Here is a 17,396-nt window from a genome sequence, read left to right as displayed (position 1 = left end):
GATTCACCCTCTGCACACATGTTCCTCTTCAGAGTAGGTAGCTGACCTCAACTTCTCAGTTCTTGACTTCAGGCAAGACAGCCTCGCAACGCAGATCCAACAACATGCTATTCCACTGTGACACAGCCTTTCATTTTCTCTTCATGATTCTTTGGCTTAATTATTTCATGATGCCAATGCCCAGTTTCTGTACAATAGTGGCTCCGCCTGCATTCTATTCACTACTTTTAGCTAGCCTATACAATAACGTGATCTATCTTGCATTTCAGCGTATGTACATTCATTATACTTCTGATTTTTGTAGTTCTAACCTGTAATATGCTTCTTTTACACATTTTTGCCTCACTTGATTCTTTACTTCATCATTTCTCCTCTAGGATTCATACATTGTCTTCATTCAGTATTTTAGAACATTGTGTACACTTTCATATGATGTCATCAGTCCATTTTCTTAGCTCTTTCTCATATTCCTTCAGGGATCTCCTCCTGCAGGCTGTCATCAACACAAGGGTATATTCGATGCAGTTGTCTTAATGGATACCATCTTCCAAATACTTGCTGCAGTATTGATACAATAGCTAGTGTTAGACAGGGCACAGTCTCATGTTGCCAATACAGGGGAGTGTGGGGGTGGTAGGATCTCCTGCGGGTGTGTACGTCTGCTCAACAAAGGTGCAGTAAAGATAAGATATAAAGAAACAATCTTTTCAGAGAAGTACATTAATTTGCCCCTAATCAGCTTCACTCATTACAGGAACACAATAATTGCGACAATGATTTGGCCAGGTGGTATCTCAGCAGTGTTAGCTGATCCACATTTCATGGTGCCCACGGAGCGGCATTGTGCATGTTTCACGCTTTTCTCATACACCAAATATCCAGGATGCGAACGTGGCACCTTTTCTGTTCTTACTTCAATCACGCGGAGATCCTTCCATTGCATGTCTTTCCCATGCCACCCTTTGCGTTGTGTGTCTTTAGCTGAACAGCTCTGCTGCACATGCATTTACTGCACCAAAACATAGCACAGGATTGGAGGTACATCTGGGGTGAAAAGGGGGCATTGAGGGTACAGGGAGGGTGCGGAAGTGACAGGGAGTGAGTAGGTGGACACAGACAGTGGAAACAAGAGGCAGGTGGTGCCAGCACTACTTTTGAGGGTGGCTGGGGCAGGAGAAGCAATGGTGTGGTGAAGGGGTGAACCCCTTTAACAGCTAGGGCAACAGCAAAGTCACTTCAGCAGAGAGGCTGCACGTAACTCTGCACCTGTGCTACAAAACCACATACTTATGAGAGTTACTTTCCTGGTGGCAGTTGTAATCATTAACTATATACCATGCCTGTGTTAGGGTATGGTGACTGCTGGTATTTCTCATAATTATAAAGACCTCACTGGATTGGTATCATACATGTCAGCAGTGGTTGCAGTGTATGAAAAGAAGCATTGGAACTATGTTTCTTGCTGGCCTGCCCCGGCTCTCCAGAAACCCCGTCGCTACACCCCCTCCCATGCACAATACAACCCCCCAAACAAATGCACCTTCTCTTTAAGGGATGTCTTAACTTCTTCCTACACTTTTATTTTAAAACGAAATGGAATGGTTTATTTTTAAAATAAAAGTTGGAATGGAAATCTTAATTTTTTTTAAAAAAACAACTGCTCCCTCCCACTTTGACCACTGTATATCAGCCTGTGAGCCCAGACCAGCCTTGGATAGATTGTCTGTATTTTCCATAGTCTTGTCTCTGCAAGCCAGCATCCAGTGGAAGTTGCCTCTGTTGTGATCCTTTGTGAAATTGGGTAACACCTCTCTCAAGCAAGACAGCCTCCCAGCAGGAGCTGCCCTGGATAACAGGAATAAACAGGCACACCCTAGTGACTAGTCTCACTCGAGGGTGCTGCAAACCGAAGGGTGTTTGATGCTATACTTCTGAGAAGTGGGCAGGGTTAGTGTAGCCATAGGAAACTCACCACTGCTCTGGAAAGGTTCCCCTATTTTGTTTCTCTCTGTACCTCTCCTTATTTCTTGTCTCCTCCAGCTCATTGGGTATGATGCAAGAAAGCAAAGATCACTTGTCACAAAGACAGGGCATGGACCCTTTAAAACAGATTTGCTTTGGTCTAATCACTTGTCGACATTTGCCTATAAATGAAGGGGATCTCCCACTCTTTCTTGGTTTCACTTTCGGATCATCCAGGACTTAAGGAATACTTCATTTGTCCCCCTTTTGGAATAGCTGATTTTTCCAAAGCCCTCAGAGATTGTGCCTGTTTTATCTTTATGATTGGGATCACTGTTGGTTTGTAGAGGTTTGGCCGCTATTGCCCCAGATTGAAAGGTGTCCCAATCCATCCCTGTCACAGTGTCCATGTGAATATATTTCTGACAGCCACAGTGGAGAAGGTCTTAAGAATCTAATCTAGTCAGGGATTTGCTTTGCACTCACTTTGCACTCACTTTGCTGGCTGACCCATCAGAGGAGTGTGCATAGTCTGATAGCAATTACACATCAGCTATCTATTAAGATGTATATTGTCACAATGGGGTTTGATTGCATTGCTGAATGCACAAGATAAGTGACTTGGTGAACTGGACACGTCCATGTAAAAGAAAGTCAATAATTAGTGAGGTGAGGGTGGTAGCATCATTTGATTTATTGGGTTCTCTGCATATCACCAGGTGGGAGTGGTACCAAGAGTTTACAGTAAACATTTCTCAATAAATAGTGAAACATAATGAGTTAGAGCATGTCACCTACTGGACCTCTGGGCCTGAAAGGAGGACCATTATTTAATGGGGTGGAAGTTAACTGTGAACCCCAGGATTGGAGCTAGAAGCCCTGGTCAACAAAGGAAAAGGAGAGTGATGGCATTGTGACATCAGGGAGGTGGTCTTGCAAATGTGAAAACGAAGGGGATTGTTCTCAGTGGGTGTAGCACGGTAAAATAATGCAATGTATTAGTGAGCAGCATAGGGAATTACTCGTTTTCATGGGAATGAGGCAGAGGATGTGGAACTAAAAGCCTGAATTATGAAAATTGTGAGCGTGAGGGTGTCTGCGAGACGCCACTCGCCCCCAAGAAGCCATTGTTCAGAAGTCTTATGTTGCTTTGTTTGTCGGCTCGTGTTTCTCTTTTGCACTGAAAGGACTCTTGACAACTGCAATAGCAACACCACGAAAGCCAATTGAGGCATTTGCAGTCAAGGCTGCCAAGATTGCGGAAGCCAATAGGTTAATGTCTCACGTACACAGCCTGTTAGAAGTCCAAGGCGGCCAGCATCTTAACAACCAAAGCTCAGCATGAGGAAATCCTGAAATCCACCTGCCTTTACTATAGCAACACAGCGTGTTTATTGGCAGCCCTGCTGCTTCCTTAATCCACTTTCTCACTGCAGCCTGTTTATGAAGGCTGGCGCGCACACTGCTGTGCTACCTGCATGTTGACACCATTCGAGACGCACAACATGGGCAGCCATCTCTTCTTTAAACAGCTCCTCGAGCCATCTGAGAGCGAAACCTTTAACAACTTGACCAGGACGCCAGTGTCCAGCTCTAAGGGGTTCCGGGATAAGTGTACAGGTGAGGGCCCGACGACGGTTTCACCCAAACTTTAGCTGAAATTGCACTGGCTCTTCAGAAGCATATAAAGGTATGGCTGCTGTGAGGGAGGCTGATGTGACAATACTACTTGAATGCATTTAAAAAGGAGTCGTTTTATGTTTTGATAAAAAAAAGCATCATAAGTGACTTAGTTGACCTTTCATTTTTTGTTTTTAACTGGGGGAAGAAATTAAGGAATGATCGTACAAACATCTCCTAAATCTTACAAAACCACACATGTAGCCTCAGGGAAGCTGCAAAAGAAACACCGAGCAGTTTGAGCCACACTGCAAGATTAAAAGGCAGAATAAGAACGCAAAGGCATTTAACAGCAAAACATAAAGTACTGTAATCTAACAGAAATATAAATGCATTTAAATTTCTTTGGATTAGAAAATGCAATGAAAATTGAGAGTCTTTGAAAGTTGTACTCCTTATTTACATTACAGGAGCTCATGTCAATCACACTGTTGTTTTCCTTCCTGTCTGTCTTATGCAGAAGCTAAGGTGCAGACAAGCACATATCGGAAGTTGTGTGGCCAGGTGAGAATAGAACCTAGCATACATAATGGCCTCAACCTGGCATGCAGTCTTCCGCCTCAGCCAGAGGAGTACATTCCAGATTAAGCAGTATTTGAGAAAGAGAAAGGAGAGGTAGTGATGGGTGATTACTGTAGAAATTATTTGCATTGCACTGGCAGGATTGATCTGTTCAGTTGAGTGATTACACCTGCAGCTTTTATCTTATAATTCTTCCCGCACTGACCAGATGACATTGTGAAAGGATCTTGGAACTGATAAATCCCACTTTCTCAAAAGATTTGTGGGTATTTACGCTATGAGTTCCTGTTTCCGGTCTCAGAGAACTCTCAGTTTAATAATTTAGCATGCCACCATATCATCATCACACTCTGAGACAAGAAACACTTTGGTTTACGCTAATAATGTCTTTTATTAAACAAGATCGTATCAAAATTATGTGACAGGTGATTACACATTTTCATTACAATGGGACTGTACCCTCACCTCAATCTATCCCAAGTCCAAAGTTGAACTTTACTGTACATATAAGCACAAAACTTAACACTGATGTTTTCACTGAAAACTAAATCATACAATCTACATCAGAGAATTAAGCTTACTTTAAACCCACATTGCTGCTGAAATGAAAAGGTGACACAGTAATCGGAATAAGGCTTACATGAAAAAAATGTACTTCAGAGATAGCGCACATAAGATATAGTTCTACAGTTCTCTGGCTGATTTAACAAACATCTAAGATGTTGGACACTGTCCATGACACTATTGGTTCTCAGCTTGTGCATAGACACAACTTGGATGCATCTTTTATGATGTTGGACTTGTTAAAAAACAAGTGTAAAGGCTTGGGGTTTTTAGGACATCTGTTGGTTTTGGAATACTGGGACAGTGGGAACTCACTCACTGTTTTTACAGAATTCAGTTCATAAAGTTTATTGTGTTCACCCAATAATATATTTTAAATACTTAATTGAGTGCAGCAGACACCAATCCAACAAATTGTTACTCCATTTACAATCTGAGATGGTTAGAGCTTCCAAAAATCCACAATTTCCAGCAAACGTCCTACTTCAATGATGCAATCTAGGGTTTCAGTTTTAATTATTAATCAGAAATCATATGTACCTTGCACTATCTTCCCATTTTCAGTGATACAACATTTAAACAAGGCTCCCAAAATTATTTTAAATGCAAGATGGGATTTTAATTAATTATCGGAATACGTTTCTAAATAACCTTGGGATGCAGGTACTCAATGTGTATCTTTATTTCAAAGGCTTGTTAAGGTGAACTGGCCTCAGGCCTCTCTGTTAGCAATTCTCTCTTCTGACTGTGCACCTACTACTAAAGGCCTCTCAAGTAAACTGCTCCTGCTTTGGGAAAGGCCTCTTCATTCATTCCAACCTGAGTCGGGCCCTTTAAAGATATTTCCATCAGCTACATCCAGTTGGAATCCCATCTGCTTTCATACTTTGCTGAGGCATGTCGGACGGGTTTTCTTCTCTGTTTTCCCAAATCTATCCCTTTTTCCTATGTATTTGAGATTACATACCAAGCAAATATCGCCCATAAGGAAAAGGGGAGTACCTCTGATTCCTATTAGCCAATGTATTTGATTTGACTCTAAACCTAAGGGAAAATGACATCCTCCACCCACTTCTTTCTAAGTGGCTGTTTCACAAAAGAACGCTAGATACAGGAGTGACTGCCTTCATTTCATAATATCCTCCCAGTCTCTGACATCAATACATTTCAGCCTTAAGGTAGAGTCATTCCAAAATGTTATAGCTATAGATTGGAATTCTCCAGAATGTGTCATTGCAACGAAAAGATTCTCTTGGTTACAAAACTGCACATAGCGCCAGTAATTGTCAAATATATGAAAGCAGCATAAGGACAAAATTAGAAACGTATGTTTCTTTTTGTTGCAGCGATAGACAGAAAAGCAGGTATCCCATGGCCCACAGTCACCCCAGGAAATTAAGGTATATGCTGAAAGTGGTTGTGCCTATGAGAATTGTGAAAGTGCACAATACTGAAAACAGATTTAATAATACGATAATAAATATTGAAACAACATCATAATATAGACAGCATGGCAGATGGGCAATGCAGAGGTTGTAAGAATGAAGAGACAACGCTGTCCAAAATACAAATGCCACATTATCACAGAGTATTCATACTTACATTAAAAAACAGGGAGTGAAAATTCAAAAATCAGTAATAGATCTTGTTCAGGGTATGAAATTGCATCAAATAAACAGTCAGCTTGATAAAGGCAAGTGCACACAATCACAAAGGTGCACGCAAAAGATAATAAAATGATGAGAATATAAACTGTAACTAATAAATGACAGCATCTAATATTTGAAGAGTTTTTAATGTATCAATGAGCATGCTCCCAACACTAATTTATGAAATTCTCCTTGCAACCATTGGGTTGCTACGAGCGTACTTCACCGAAACTGGGCATTAAAGAGTCACGGACAAAATGCTTCAGTAACAAAATGCATTTCAATCCCTGTTTGGGGGATGGATATGTAAATGTGACAGCCACGGTTTAAACGGTTTTAACCACGGCTGTCACACTTCTGACCCTGTCATGCTTTGCAGCCTCGCCCTGCACCTGTTTCAAAAGGTGCAGGGGTATGACCTCATTTCTGGTCATTAAAAAGTGTATCCCGTTTATGAATTTGGGATGTGCTTTTAAATGCCCAGAAACACTTCTAAATTTGCGTTAATGCAAAAAGAGGGGAAAAAGAACATTTGAATGAGTGGATCTAAGGTCCCAATTCTGATGTGAATGCAAACATAGGAAAGTGTTCTTCCTTGAAGGAAGAAAACTTTTTCTTAAACGCACCATATTCTGTCAAAGTGAAAATGTGGCTCCCTGGCATGAAAGCCTCAACTTGTGCATGTGCCTGATTTACTCCTTGATAACAGCCCTAGCAACGATCAGGAATGCAGGGCAGGCCCTCTTCTCCCAAAAACCCTGGTTTTGTATGTCCAAAAAAGGAGTTAAAATACAGCCCCTATGAGGTATCGTAGAACTCTACTGCACACATTTTCCCTTTATAAAAATAACACTTTCTAGACTGCAACACCAATTTTCTAGTTTACTAAAAGCTTGAGCACACTCTCGTAAATTAGAAAGTGGCTGTTTTTAAGAAATGCTTGTAGTACCACTGTTGCACATATTTATATCAAAACGATAGATTTTAGCAGCTTTTGCTGCTTGAAAGTATGACATCTCTTCTCAAATTCTTCCACCCATCTCAGAATGGTTGTGATGGAAACTGGAGGAGGAATGTCAGTTTTCTTCACTACTTTTATGACATCAGGCACTCAGATGCGCTCATCAGATGCCCTTGACTTGGTCTTCCCCATTTTTGGCACAAGTGAGGAGATGCACTAGCGTTAGAGTCTTTCTTTGGGAAAAGGGTTAAAGAACAATCATTTGAGCCTCATTATAATTTTGGTGGCATCTCTGCAGTACATCCGCCAAGATGCCACCAAACTATATTACCGTTTTTGCCACTTGGTCAGCCGGCATTCCAGCCAGATTTCAAGTGGCGGTAGGTGTTGTTAGTCCCTATTAATTGGATTCCATAGGACTCCATGGGGTATATCTCACAGAATTACCACAGCAGTAAATGCTGTGGTAATTCGACCAAAGATCAGTGGAATGCTGGTGGATTTACCTCCAGCTATAAGCTTATAGTTTATAGCTTATAGCTGGAGGTAAATCCTCTAACTTTCAGCCAAAGTTATAGTTGGGCAGTGCGGTAATACGGCATCATACGGTAATACCACCACATTTTACCCACACTCCCCAACTTGTAATGAGGCCTAAAGATTTTCAAATACATCCTTGATTTTTGCTGTGCATGTTATAAAATCTATACTTTGAGTTTGGTTATTTAAACTTTCAGAACCCACACCCCTATGCATACTTAATATGTAAATTAACTTATTTACATTTTTGAGGCCCCATATTTACAATTTTTCATTTCATATGTATTCATACATTTTTTATTCTGTATAGAAAACATCCTACATGCTGAATGACTGCATTATCACCAGTTTTTCCAGCATCCCACATCTGCTCCATGATTACAACTTGAGATATTATGCTCCTGTGTGATGTTTTGGTATATTATCTGTATTCTACTCATTTTCTAGCCTCCCACCATAATGAACACATTTCACCACGCCACTAAGCACAGACCTGACATTGTATAAACCAACACAGGTCACCACAGAATCCCCCCTCCCAACCAGTGGCATAGCACAAAATGTGGGGGTCCCATGTGAGCCTTGCTGAGGCAGCCCCTCATATCCCTGGCAACAAATAGTGGGTCACAGCAAACTCTGGCCTGGCCTAGACTACCACACCATCCACCAAGATCAGCTCCTCAGGCCAGAATTACCTCCACATCCCACTTCCTCGTCCCATTACTTACCTATGAGGCACCTTGGCTCATACGTAAGTACTGGGACGAGTAAGTGTGGGATTAGGAGTAATCAAGATTTAAGGTAACTAAGTCAGGCATTACATCCACATCCATTTAACTTGTCCGAGTACTTGTGTATGAGGCAACGTTCCTCATACACAAGTACTGGGACGAGGAAGAGTAGGGCTAGGAGTAATGAAGATTACCAATAAGTATATCAGGCATTAAACATAAGCAGCAGCAAGAAAAACAGAGGGGAAACCACCCTGTAAAGCCCAGTGCTCCTCCTTGCTCCCCTCAGGAAGCTAAATGAATTCCTCTGTGTCTTGTAAATATATTGCTTGTGTGTTTAGTGCAATACTGTGAAATTACTGTCATTCAAGGTAACTGGTTTATAAATGAGACCTCAAAACACTTTCTTCAAATGTCTACTAATAGGTTTGTGTTTTAATCACACAATGCTTTAGGCGAATACGCAATTCCTCAATTTAAAGTATCAGCTCTTCCCAATGCATTTAGGTGCACAGCACCATCTTCAGGGCTACATTTTAACACAATCAATACCATTGCATTATGATTAAAATTATGTAAATTTCAAATGTACATACCATCATGTAAGTAAGTGCTGTCACAGGACAAATCCCATCATGTTGTTAAATCAAAAAAAAGGAAAGAAGAAAAAGTAACCGTACTTTCATTAGTCTCCTCAAAATTCTTTAGAGCATTGTTGTATACATCTCCGTATCTACACAAAAATCCCCCATGTGTGTGTTTACCATAGCTTGCTTTAAAGGTTGGTGTCGCCTCGCATACAAGCGCGTACTTCAATGGAGTCTCTCTGTTTGAAAAGAGCTGTAATGAGCTCCCCCTTAATCCTGCTCAAAACTTTCTATCCACCGTTCCCAAATGGAGGTCCTTACCTCCACAGTGCTCATGTCAAAACTTCTCGTGAATCAAGTTGCGTCGCAGATGCGCGTACCTGTAATGGGCTACGTTTTGTCATTGCCATGGCGATCACGGCAACGCCTGCCGTCCAGGATTGGACATGGCGGACGCGCCTCTAGTCCCACCCTCCGACGTGAGTGGCAGTGCGGGACTGTAGATCGCCACGTCAACCTCACGGCATTGGAGACACACATCACGCACACGAGCGGTTACAATTCAAGGCGCTGTGTATTGTCCATCAGGCTCTGCATGATCAGGGAGCGGAATATCTCTGTGCTAAGTTTGTACGCTACATTCCCAACTGTTCACTGCGTTCAGCTGCAGCTGGTCTGTTATGTGTGCCTTCTTTCCATCTAGCTCAGGTGGGGAAAGTGCCTTTTCCATTGCTGCATCTCAGCTATGGAATGGTCTCCCTCTGCCAATGAAAATGCTGTCTAACCACCTGGCTTTTAGGAAAGCCTTAGAAATCCATCTATTCTGACCCTGCAGCAATTTGGCTGGCTTGTTTTGTTGTTCCTAGTTTTCTTGCCTCTCTAGCACCATGATACCCTTGGGTGACAGTGCGCTATACAAGTGACCTTTACTTAACATAACATAACATAATTCACTCATTCACACACATTATATTATATACATGTAAACTGTTACATGCACGCGCACACACACATTTACACAAAATACATTTACCTTTCAATCCATTGATCCAGGACAGGGAAGGAGACCAACAGCTCCATGCAGCAGGAACTAGTTCATGTAGCTGGCGGCCTCCATGTCACGGTGTGCCCTGTGACTTTCGAAAGAAATTGTTTCTTTTTTAAGTCACTCTGCCTTCATAAAGAAATGATTTCCATTAAACTGAAATAATTTCTTTATAAAGGCAGAAGGATTTCAAAAATAACCTATTTCTTTTTTAAGTCATAGGCCCCCCCACCCCTTGACATGTTTGTTATGTTGTTATGTTATTGGAACTTGTGAGCGCATGGTCAGAGGTATCATGGTGCTGAGGGAGAGAGCGAGAGGTACCAGCGGTACAGCTACCAAAGAATGAAAACAACAGAGTATTTATGGATCTTCTGAAGGCCAGGTGATTAGGAAGGGCCTTAATCGAGGAAGCCAGTGCAAGGCGCGCAGCACTGGGGAGATATGTACGCGGTACAGTGTCCCGGTAGCAACAGGGGCAGCCAAATTCTGGAGGCGTTGGAGTCACTGAACCAGACCTTTAGGCTGTGCAAGATATAGTGAATTGCAGTAATCCAACTGGCTGAGCACCATGGCAGCCACAACCGGTGGATGTAGAGAAGCAGGTAGAAGCGGAAGGATCCTCTTGAGGGTTTTCAGATGGAAATGACCCACTTTGCAAACGGCAGAGACTTGATCATTCATAGATAACAAGGCAGAGAGGGTGACACCAAGGTTCTTGACTTTAATCACTGGAGCAGGTAAAGGACCTAGGGAGGTGGGCCAGAAAGAGGACACCCAGAGCGTGGGATCAGGAGGGGCTCCCACCACCATAACTTCCGTCTTGTCCCCATTCAACTTCAACCAGTTCCTACCCACCCACTCACCCACATCAGCCAGGCACTGATGGAAGCGTGACGACACATCAGTGGGATAAAGATCAAGACGGATCAAAAACTGGGTGTTGTCAGCATAAGAATAGCACCTGACGCTGAGGGAGCGGATGAGAACAATATGGGGCCAGAGGCCTCCAACTTGAAAACCTCCATGTCATGGGTTTGGAAGCCATCTATGACTTCAAAAAGATATCGTTTATTTTTTAAATCCTTCTGCCTTCATAAAGACATTTATTCCTTTACATTAACAGAAATAATTTCTTTATGAAGTCAGAGTGCCTTCAAAAAGAAACTATTTCTTTTTTTGAAGTCTGAGGGCCTCCGCTATGCCAGTGCTCCCCACACAATCCAAACCACGCCCACAAAACCATAATGTTTCACCTTCCCAAAAAAGTCATCAATGAAATAGGCACTGCAGGTGTCCATTTCAATATATACCCAGGACATTAAATCAAAAATAGGGGTGATCCTCAATTGCGCCAACAAGATTGGTACAGTGTTTATTGTGATATTCTGGTGAGTCAAGATTCAATTGACTTGCTGACACGCAGTTCTATTTCCAATTTATGACTCTAAGTTTTATTCAGTGAATTCACAAAAGGTGTTCTTTCACACCAGTTTACAAGAAATGATTCATTCAAAAAATATGGTTGTTGATCTCTGTTTTTCACATTTGTACAGATCTCTGAGTTCACAAAGGGGTGTTCCTTCACACCAATTCAGAGATGGTTCATACATGGAGCAATGTTATTTTGTCTCTAATTTCCAAATTTGTATAAATCTCTCAACACGTGCATCCCCATTTTTGTTTTCAATGGTTCATCAGGAGAAAAAGGTTTTCTAAACAAGGAAAAATAAAAATAAATATAAAAACTAAAATGAATCTATCCCTGCAGTCTAAATGATTGCTTTATGTTATAGTACAAAGACTAGATTGTTTTAACAAATGACTTGCACATGAAAACATATTCCATCATTGTTTTTCTGTTGTCAGTTTGCTAGATATCACATTCAATTCAAAGAGTACATAATTAAGCACAGTGACTCAACCTGGTTTCACAATTCCAGTAATGGTATGTCTAATGTCTTCATTCAATTCACAATAAATGCTATGGGTCCCTGTTGGGAAGGTCCTTAAACTGTCTGTACACAAGCTGGTGCCCCAGAGGATTTGGAGGAGAGAAAAAAGAAAACATGTAAAAAGAAAAAATGCATTCATTTTAGTGAAAAGGTAGTGGGGCTAAACAGGTTCAGGATGTGGTAAGAGAGACTCACATAATTTTAATGCAAAAAAGAGGGATCATCATACCTTGTAGCTCATAGTATTGCAAGGCCATGATAAGCCTGGTGTCCCGTTGTTTCCATCAGGAAGCACGGGTTTGTAATGATATTTCATGTTATCTATGTCGCGAGATTAGTGTTATACGCGATGATGTCATGTGCAGCCGCATATTTACATGCAGCCGCGTCATGACGTCATAGCGGAGGTCCCGCGGCCATTTTAGAGCGGGATACATGATGTGTCTATCTTAGGGCCATTTGTTTTGAAAAAGAGGAAAGAAAGATGAAAAATGGCAAGTACGTATTTTCTAAAGAAAGAAGCAAGAGAAAAGATGAAAATGGTGCTTGTATGCCTGTTTAGAGTGCTAATAATTGTAATGAATAATAATATGAAGTGCGGTTGAATAAAATGTAAAATAATGTTGAGAGTGTTACCTAATTGTAACTAAGAGAAAAGATGTTGACAAGAAATGTCGGTATCCCTACATATTATCCCCACCAAAAATATCGCCGTACATATGGTAGTTTGTTTCGCCATAGGCAATATTTTTGGGGGGTATAATTTGTGGGAGCGGGGATTGCGAGGGTGTCCCCCGCACATTTAAAAATAATGCAGAGGTTGTGGTGGTGTCCCCCGCAGGGTCCATAGCTTAATATCACCGCATATTTTTGCGGGGATATTAACACATGGAACCGAAATTTCAATATGCTATCAGTTAAGAAAAGTAGAGAATGAGGTGACAAATGAAAAGTAGAAAAGAAAGAAACAGTGTAAGGAAAAAATTAGACTCCGCAAAGTGTTGAGCCCATCTCCTACTTATTTTGAACACAGGGAGAAAATTCAAAGGTAAGGCAAAAAGGGTGACATGATTAAAGAGGAGAGTAGCTAACTCATTCATGTTCAATTATAACCAATTATACATCTATGAATCAAAATTTAAACCAGAGATACAGGTGTTCCAAAGTACAGCTCCATTTAGATACTTTCTGATGTAGGAGGATCTCTTTGTTTCTTCCTCTTTGTGAGTGTTTTACTTTTTCCTGGCCAAATACTGTGAGGTCCTCCATAATGAAGTTTTGATGGTCTGTTATTACGTGCACTGAGAGGGGATATCTGAGGTCCTTGTTTCGAATGGCTTTGAGGTGTTCAAAAATTATAGTCTTTAATGCCCTAATTGTGCTGCCTACATAGACTTTTCCACAGGTAAATTCTATCCCATATATAACATGCTTGGTGTTGCAGTTGATGCATTTTGAGTGTCCATTTGGAGGAAGGATTTCGTTCTTGCCATTATATATGAATGGGCAAAGTTTACAATTCCCACATTTGTAGTTGCCCAAGATAGGGTTTTGATTGAAGATTTCTCTTGGCGTTTGGCTGGTGATGGGGCTGTGAAAACTGGGGCTGATTAAGTTCCCTAAGGTTGGTGCGCAACGATAACAAATGCTGGGATGGTTTTCCAAATATTTGTTTAAACTAGGATCCGTTTGTAAGATGTTTATTAAGGATTCCCTTGACTTTATATGCTTCCGTGCTGTATGTAGTGATGAATTTAGGAACAGTTTCTATGGTAGTTTTGTTGGGTTTGTCTGTCAGGAGATAATCTCTTGAGGTTTTTCTGCTTTTCACACTGCTTTTTTCACCATCTTAGGCTCATATCCTCTTTGTTCAAATTTGGTCACTGTTTTTGCTAAATGTTCCTGATAAGTGATTGGTGTGCTGCAGTTTCTTTTTCATCTGAGAATCTCACCATATGGAATATTGTTGATGATGTGTCTTGGATGGTGAGATGTAGCGTAAATGAAGCTTGCCGGATGATAGTTAGAATAAAGTTTGGTTTGAATCTGAGAATTCTTCACAAAGAGTTCCATATCTGGAAATTCAATAATTTTGGAGCTTACTTGTTTAGTGAATGAAAATTGATATTCATTGGTATTAAGATGACAAACATATATGTCCAGGAGTTTAGTGTCTCCTTCCCAAATAATTAAAATGTCATCAATAAATCTACCCCAAAATTTGATGTTGTTAATGAATAGTTTGTGGTTCCAGGCATGTTTTAATTCAAAAAACCCCATAAAAAGGTTGGCGTATAGTAGGGCGAACTTAGACCCCATAGCTGTTCCGTGGAGCTGTCTGAAGATGTATTTGTCAAATCAAAAAAATGTTGTTTTTGAGTGAGAAGCATAGCATGGAAAGGATCATTTTGTTCTGCTGTTTATAAGTGACTGATCTTGTTTTCAAGAAATATTTGGTGCTTTCCATACCTTTGTCATGTTGAATGCTGGTATATAATGATACTACGTCAAGAGTTACAAAATGATAGTTAGCTTCCCATGGTATTTGATTAAGCTGTTGAATGATGCGTTTGGTGTCTTTTACAAATTAGGCAAGTCCTGATGCAAAAGGCTGAAGATGCATATCTATATATTGTGATATTTTGTCTGTGATTGACCAATTCCATTAATAATGGGTTAGAATGATGCTAAGCCTGTATATGGTTTATATACTGCTGGTAAAAAATCTATGGTAGACATTATGGAATCTTTACTTAACAAGTAGAGGTATCCATTTTCTGTCAATAGTCCTTGTTCAAACCACATTTTGCAGTTATTGTTTCATTCCTTTTCCAGATTTGGTACAGGGTTTTCAGTCAGTTGTTCATAACATTTTCTGTTGTTGAGGTGCTTGTGGCCTTCCCGAATATAGTCCAACGTGTTTATGAGGATGATTTTTCCTCCTTTGTCTGCTGCTTTTGTTATGATTGATTCCTCTTGAGCACGTTTTTAGCTCTAGTTTTTCTTCTGTTGGAAGGTTGTTTTTATAATTGGAGATTGAATTCTTGAGGTAGTTGTCTCGTATATTGTTGCTAACCCCTCTATGAAAGATGTCAATCACATTGTCTGAGGAAAGTCCTTTTATGAATTTAGATTTAGGCCTGAGAGTAGTTTCCTCTGACAGGAAAGATTCAATCCCTTGTTCCTCTAAAAATGTTTCTGTGGTATAGTCCTTGTCTCCTTCTGTGTTCAAGAGGTCAATTGTGTCCTCCACCATGTCTTCTGATAATATTGATGGAGTGGATAATATTCTGTCTGCTTTCTTTTTTGGAATTTCCTCCAAAAATGTTTTTAGTTTTAGTTTTCTACAGAATTTCTAGATGTCCAATTGCATTTGAAAATAGTCTCCTCGGTATGTCAGGCTAAAGGAACAACCTTTACTTAATGCAGATTTTAGAGCAGGATTCACTTGAAATTTTGATAGATTTATGGTCAGGACTACCTCCTCCTCCCTAATCTTTGCCCTCTTGTTTCTACTCCTAGGTTTTCTTTTCTGCTTCTTGTTTCCTCCTCTCTTCCTTCTGAGACGCTTGGATTAGAGGTATTTGGAATTTGATTTGTATTTGGCTGAGTGCTTCTATACACAGGACACCCTGCTTACAGAACCCATTATTTCTGCACAATTTAATGTATCAGCACAACAAATCAACTTCGATCTGCACACTCTGCTCCTACCACCCAAACCCAACCCATTCTCTAGAAAAGGACGAAGAGACCATACATTACAGCAGTTGCACTACAGAAAACCCAATAACATTAAACAGACTAGCATGATATATCCAATAGAAATAGACCTATTCCTGCACACCAGTCCTGCACCCTCTAACCTGCCAATGTAAGTTTGGAATCATACACCTGCCTCCCCAGTGACAAGCTACCCGTAGTGTCCAACCATTTTCTTAATACTCACATGTGAGGTAGCCCTATGTTTCACTGTCTTGCCATCCTTGCTTGATACGGCATGGCTATAGATCCCAAAAGTGAGGAATATGTTATACCTGGTCATTACAAACTGAGTTTCCTCTGTCTGTAGCCTGCAGGATTCCAACCTGAGAGCAGAGGGTGGGAGATGGAGCACAAGTTTAGCGATAGTTTAAGTTTCTTAAAACACTAAAAAATGTAATTATAGAAAACCGATTCACCCTCCAATAAGGGAGAGTTTGCAAATGTTCACAGGCCACTTTCATCCTATTCTCATTACCCCCTCAGGCCTCTCTAGACATACCCTCTACTCACAGTATTTCTTGTTCTCTATCTCTCTCTCTCACTCTCTCTTGCTTTCTCTCCCTCTCTCTCTCACACACCACCTTTGTCTGTCTTTATCTTACAATTAGGTTATGCGCTTTGATATGATAGGTTAGACAGATTTGACATGGGGATTGGTAGGGTCTACAATTTAATCTACACATTTACCCAGGTGATTGCCAATCTAGCAGATATGATATATTAAATTTCAAAAGAGGTAGCTCCCCACTTGATGCCAGAGCAATATGCTCATGACCAGTTTTGCCTGTGGCAGGCTGTCAAACATCTCTAGCATTGACATTCCCAGGTTCATTGTCTTTATTTTATTAATTTATTTTTTTATTTGTGTTATAGGCATCTATTTGAATTTTCACAATTACAAACCTTCACATCAAATCACAAAAGATTATCATAAAACTATCATATAATTGCACTTAAATAAAACACAGATAAAAAAGATTACATAACAAACCCTGTCAACATACACACTATGGATCCTTATTATGTGTAATTTTACAAAATGCAATACATAATCTCAGAAGCTCATGTGATAATACGTTTTCTTTCCCAGCTGATAATCTTAACCACAACTCCTCCATATCAAGACATTCCTCATGATGTACAAAGCATGCAAAGTATATGTGCCTGAGGGCTGCTGTTGATGTACAGATAATGAGTAGGTGTGTTAAGTCTTGAGAGACTCCTTCCTCACAAAGATCAAAGTACCCTTTATGAGGTTCCATTTTCATCCGAATTTCTTTGGTTACAATGAAATTTAAACAGACTCTCAAGAGTTCTGATCTCCATTTAGGGTTAGAAAATCTCTGTATATATGGTAAGAATAAGCCTTTCTGTATGTCACTAATAGGAAATGCTTTGTAAAAATCAATTTCCTAAAAAGACGCCCATGTCAATA

The 17,396-nt window shown here is 40.5% G+C and overlaps 1 protein-coding gene across 1 annotated transcript in view; it reads left to right on the top strand.

Moving 5' to 3' along the window:
- Window positions 1-3,407: 3,407 nt before the first annotated feature.
- The window catches only part of LOC138582864 (uncharacterized), a 369,942-nt gene continuing 355,953 nt past the window's right edge, over window positions 3,408-17,396 (top strand). Inside the window, exon 1 of the mRNA XM_069654554.1 lies at window positions 3,408-3,582. Within this exon, the coding sequence (XP_069510655.1) occupies window positions 3,441-3,582 (142 nt within the window). The 5' untranslated portion in view covers window positions 3,408-3,440. The remainder of the gene's footprint in view (window positions 3,583-17,396) is intronic.

Source organism: Ambystoma mexicanum, chromosome 3q (genome assembly GCF_040938575.1).
Source record: "Ambystoma mexicanum isolate Mex_15411 chromosome 3q, UKY_AmexF1_1, whole genome shotgun sequence".
Taxonomy (NCBI): Eukaryota; Metazoa; Chordata; class Amphibia; order Caudata; family Ambystomatidae; genus Ambystoma; species Ambystoma mexicanum.
The sequence above is the reverse complement of the archived record's forward strand: the minus strand, read 5'-3'. Positions and strand labels throughout refer to the sequence as shown.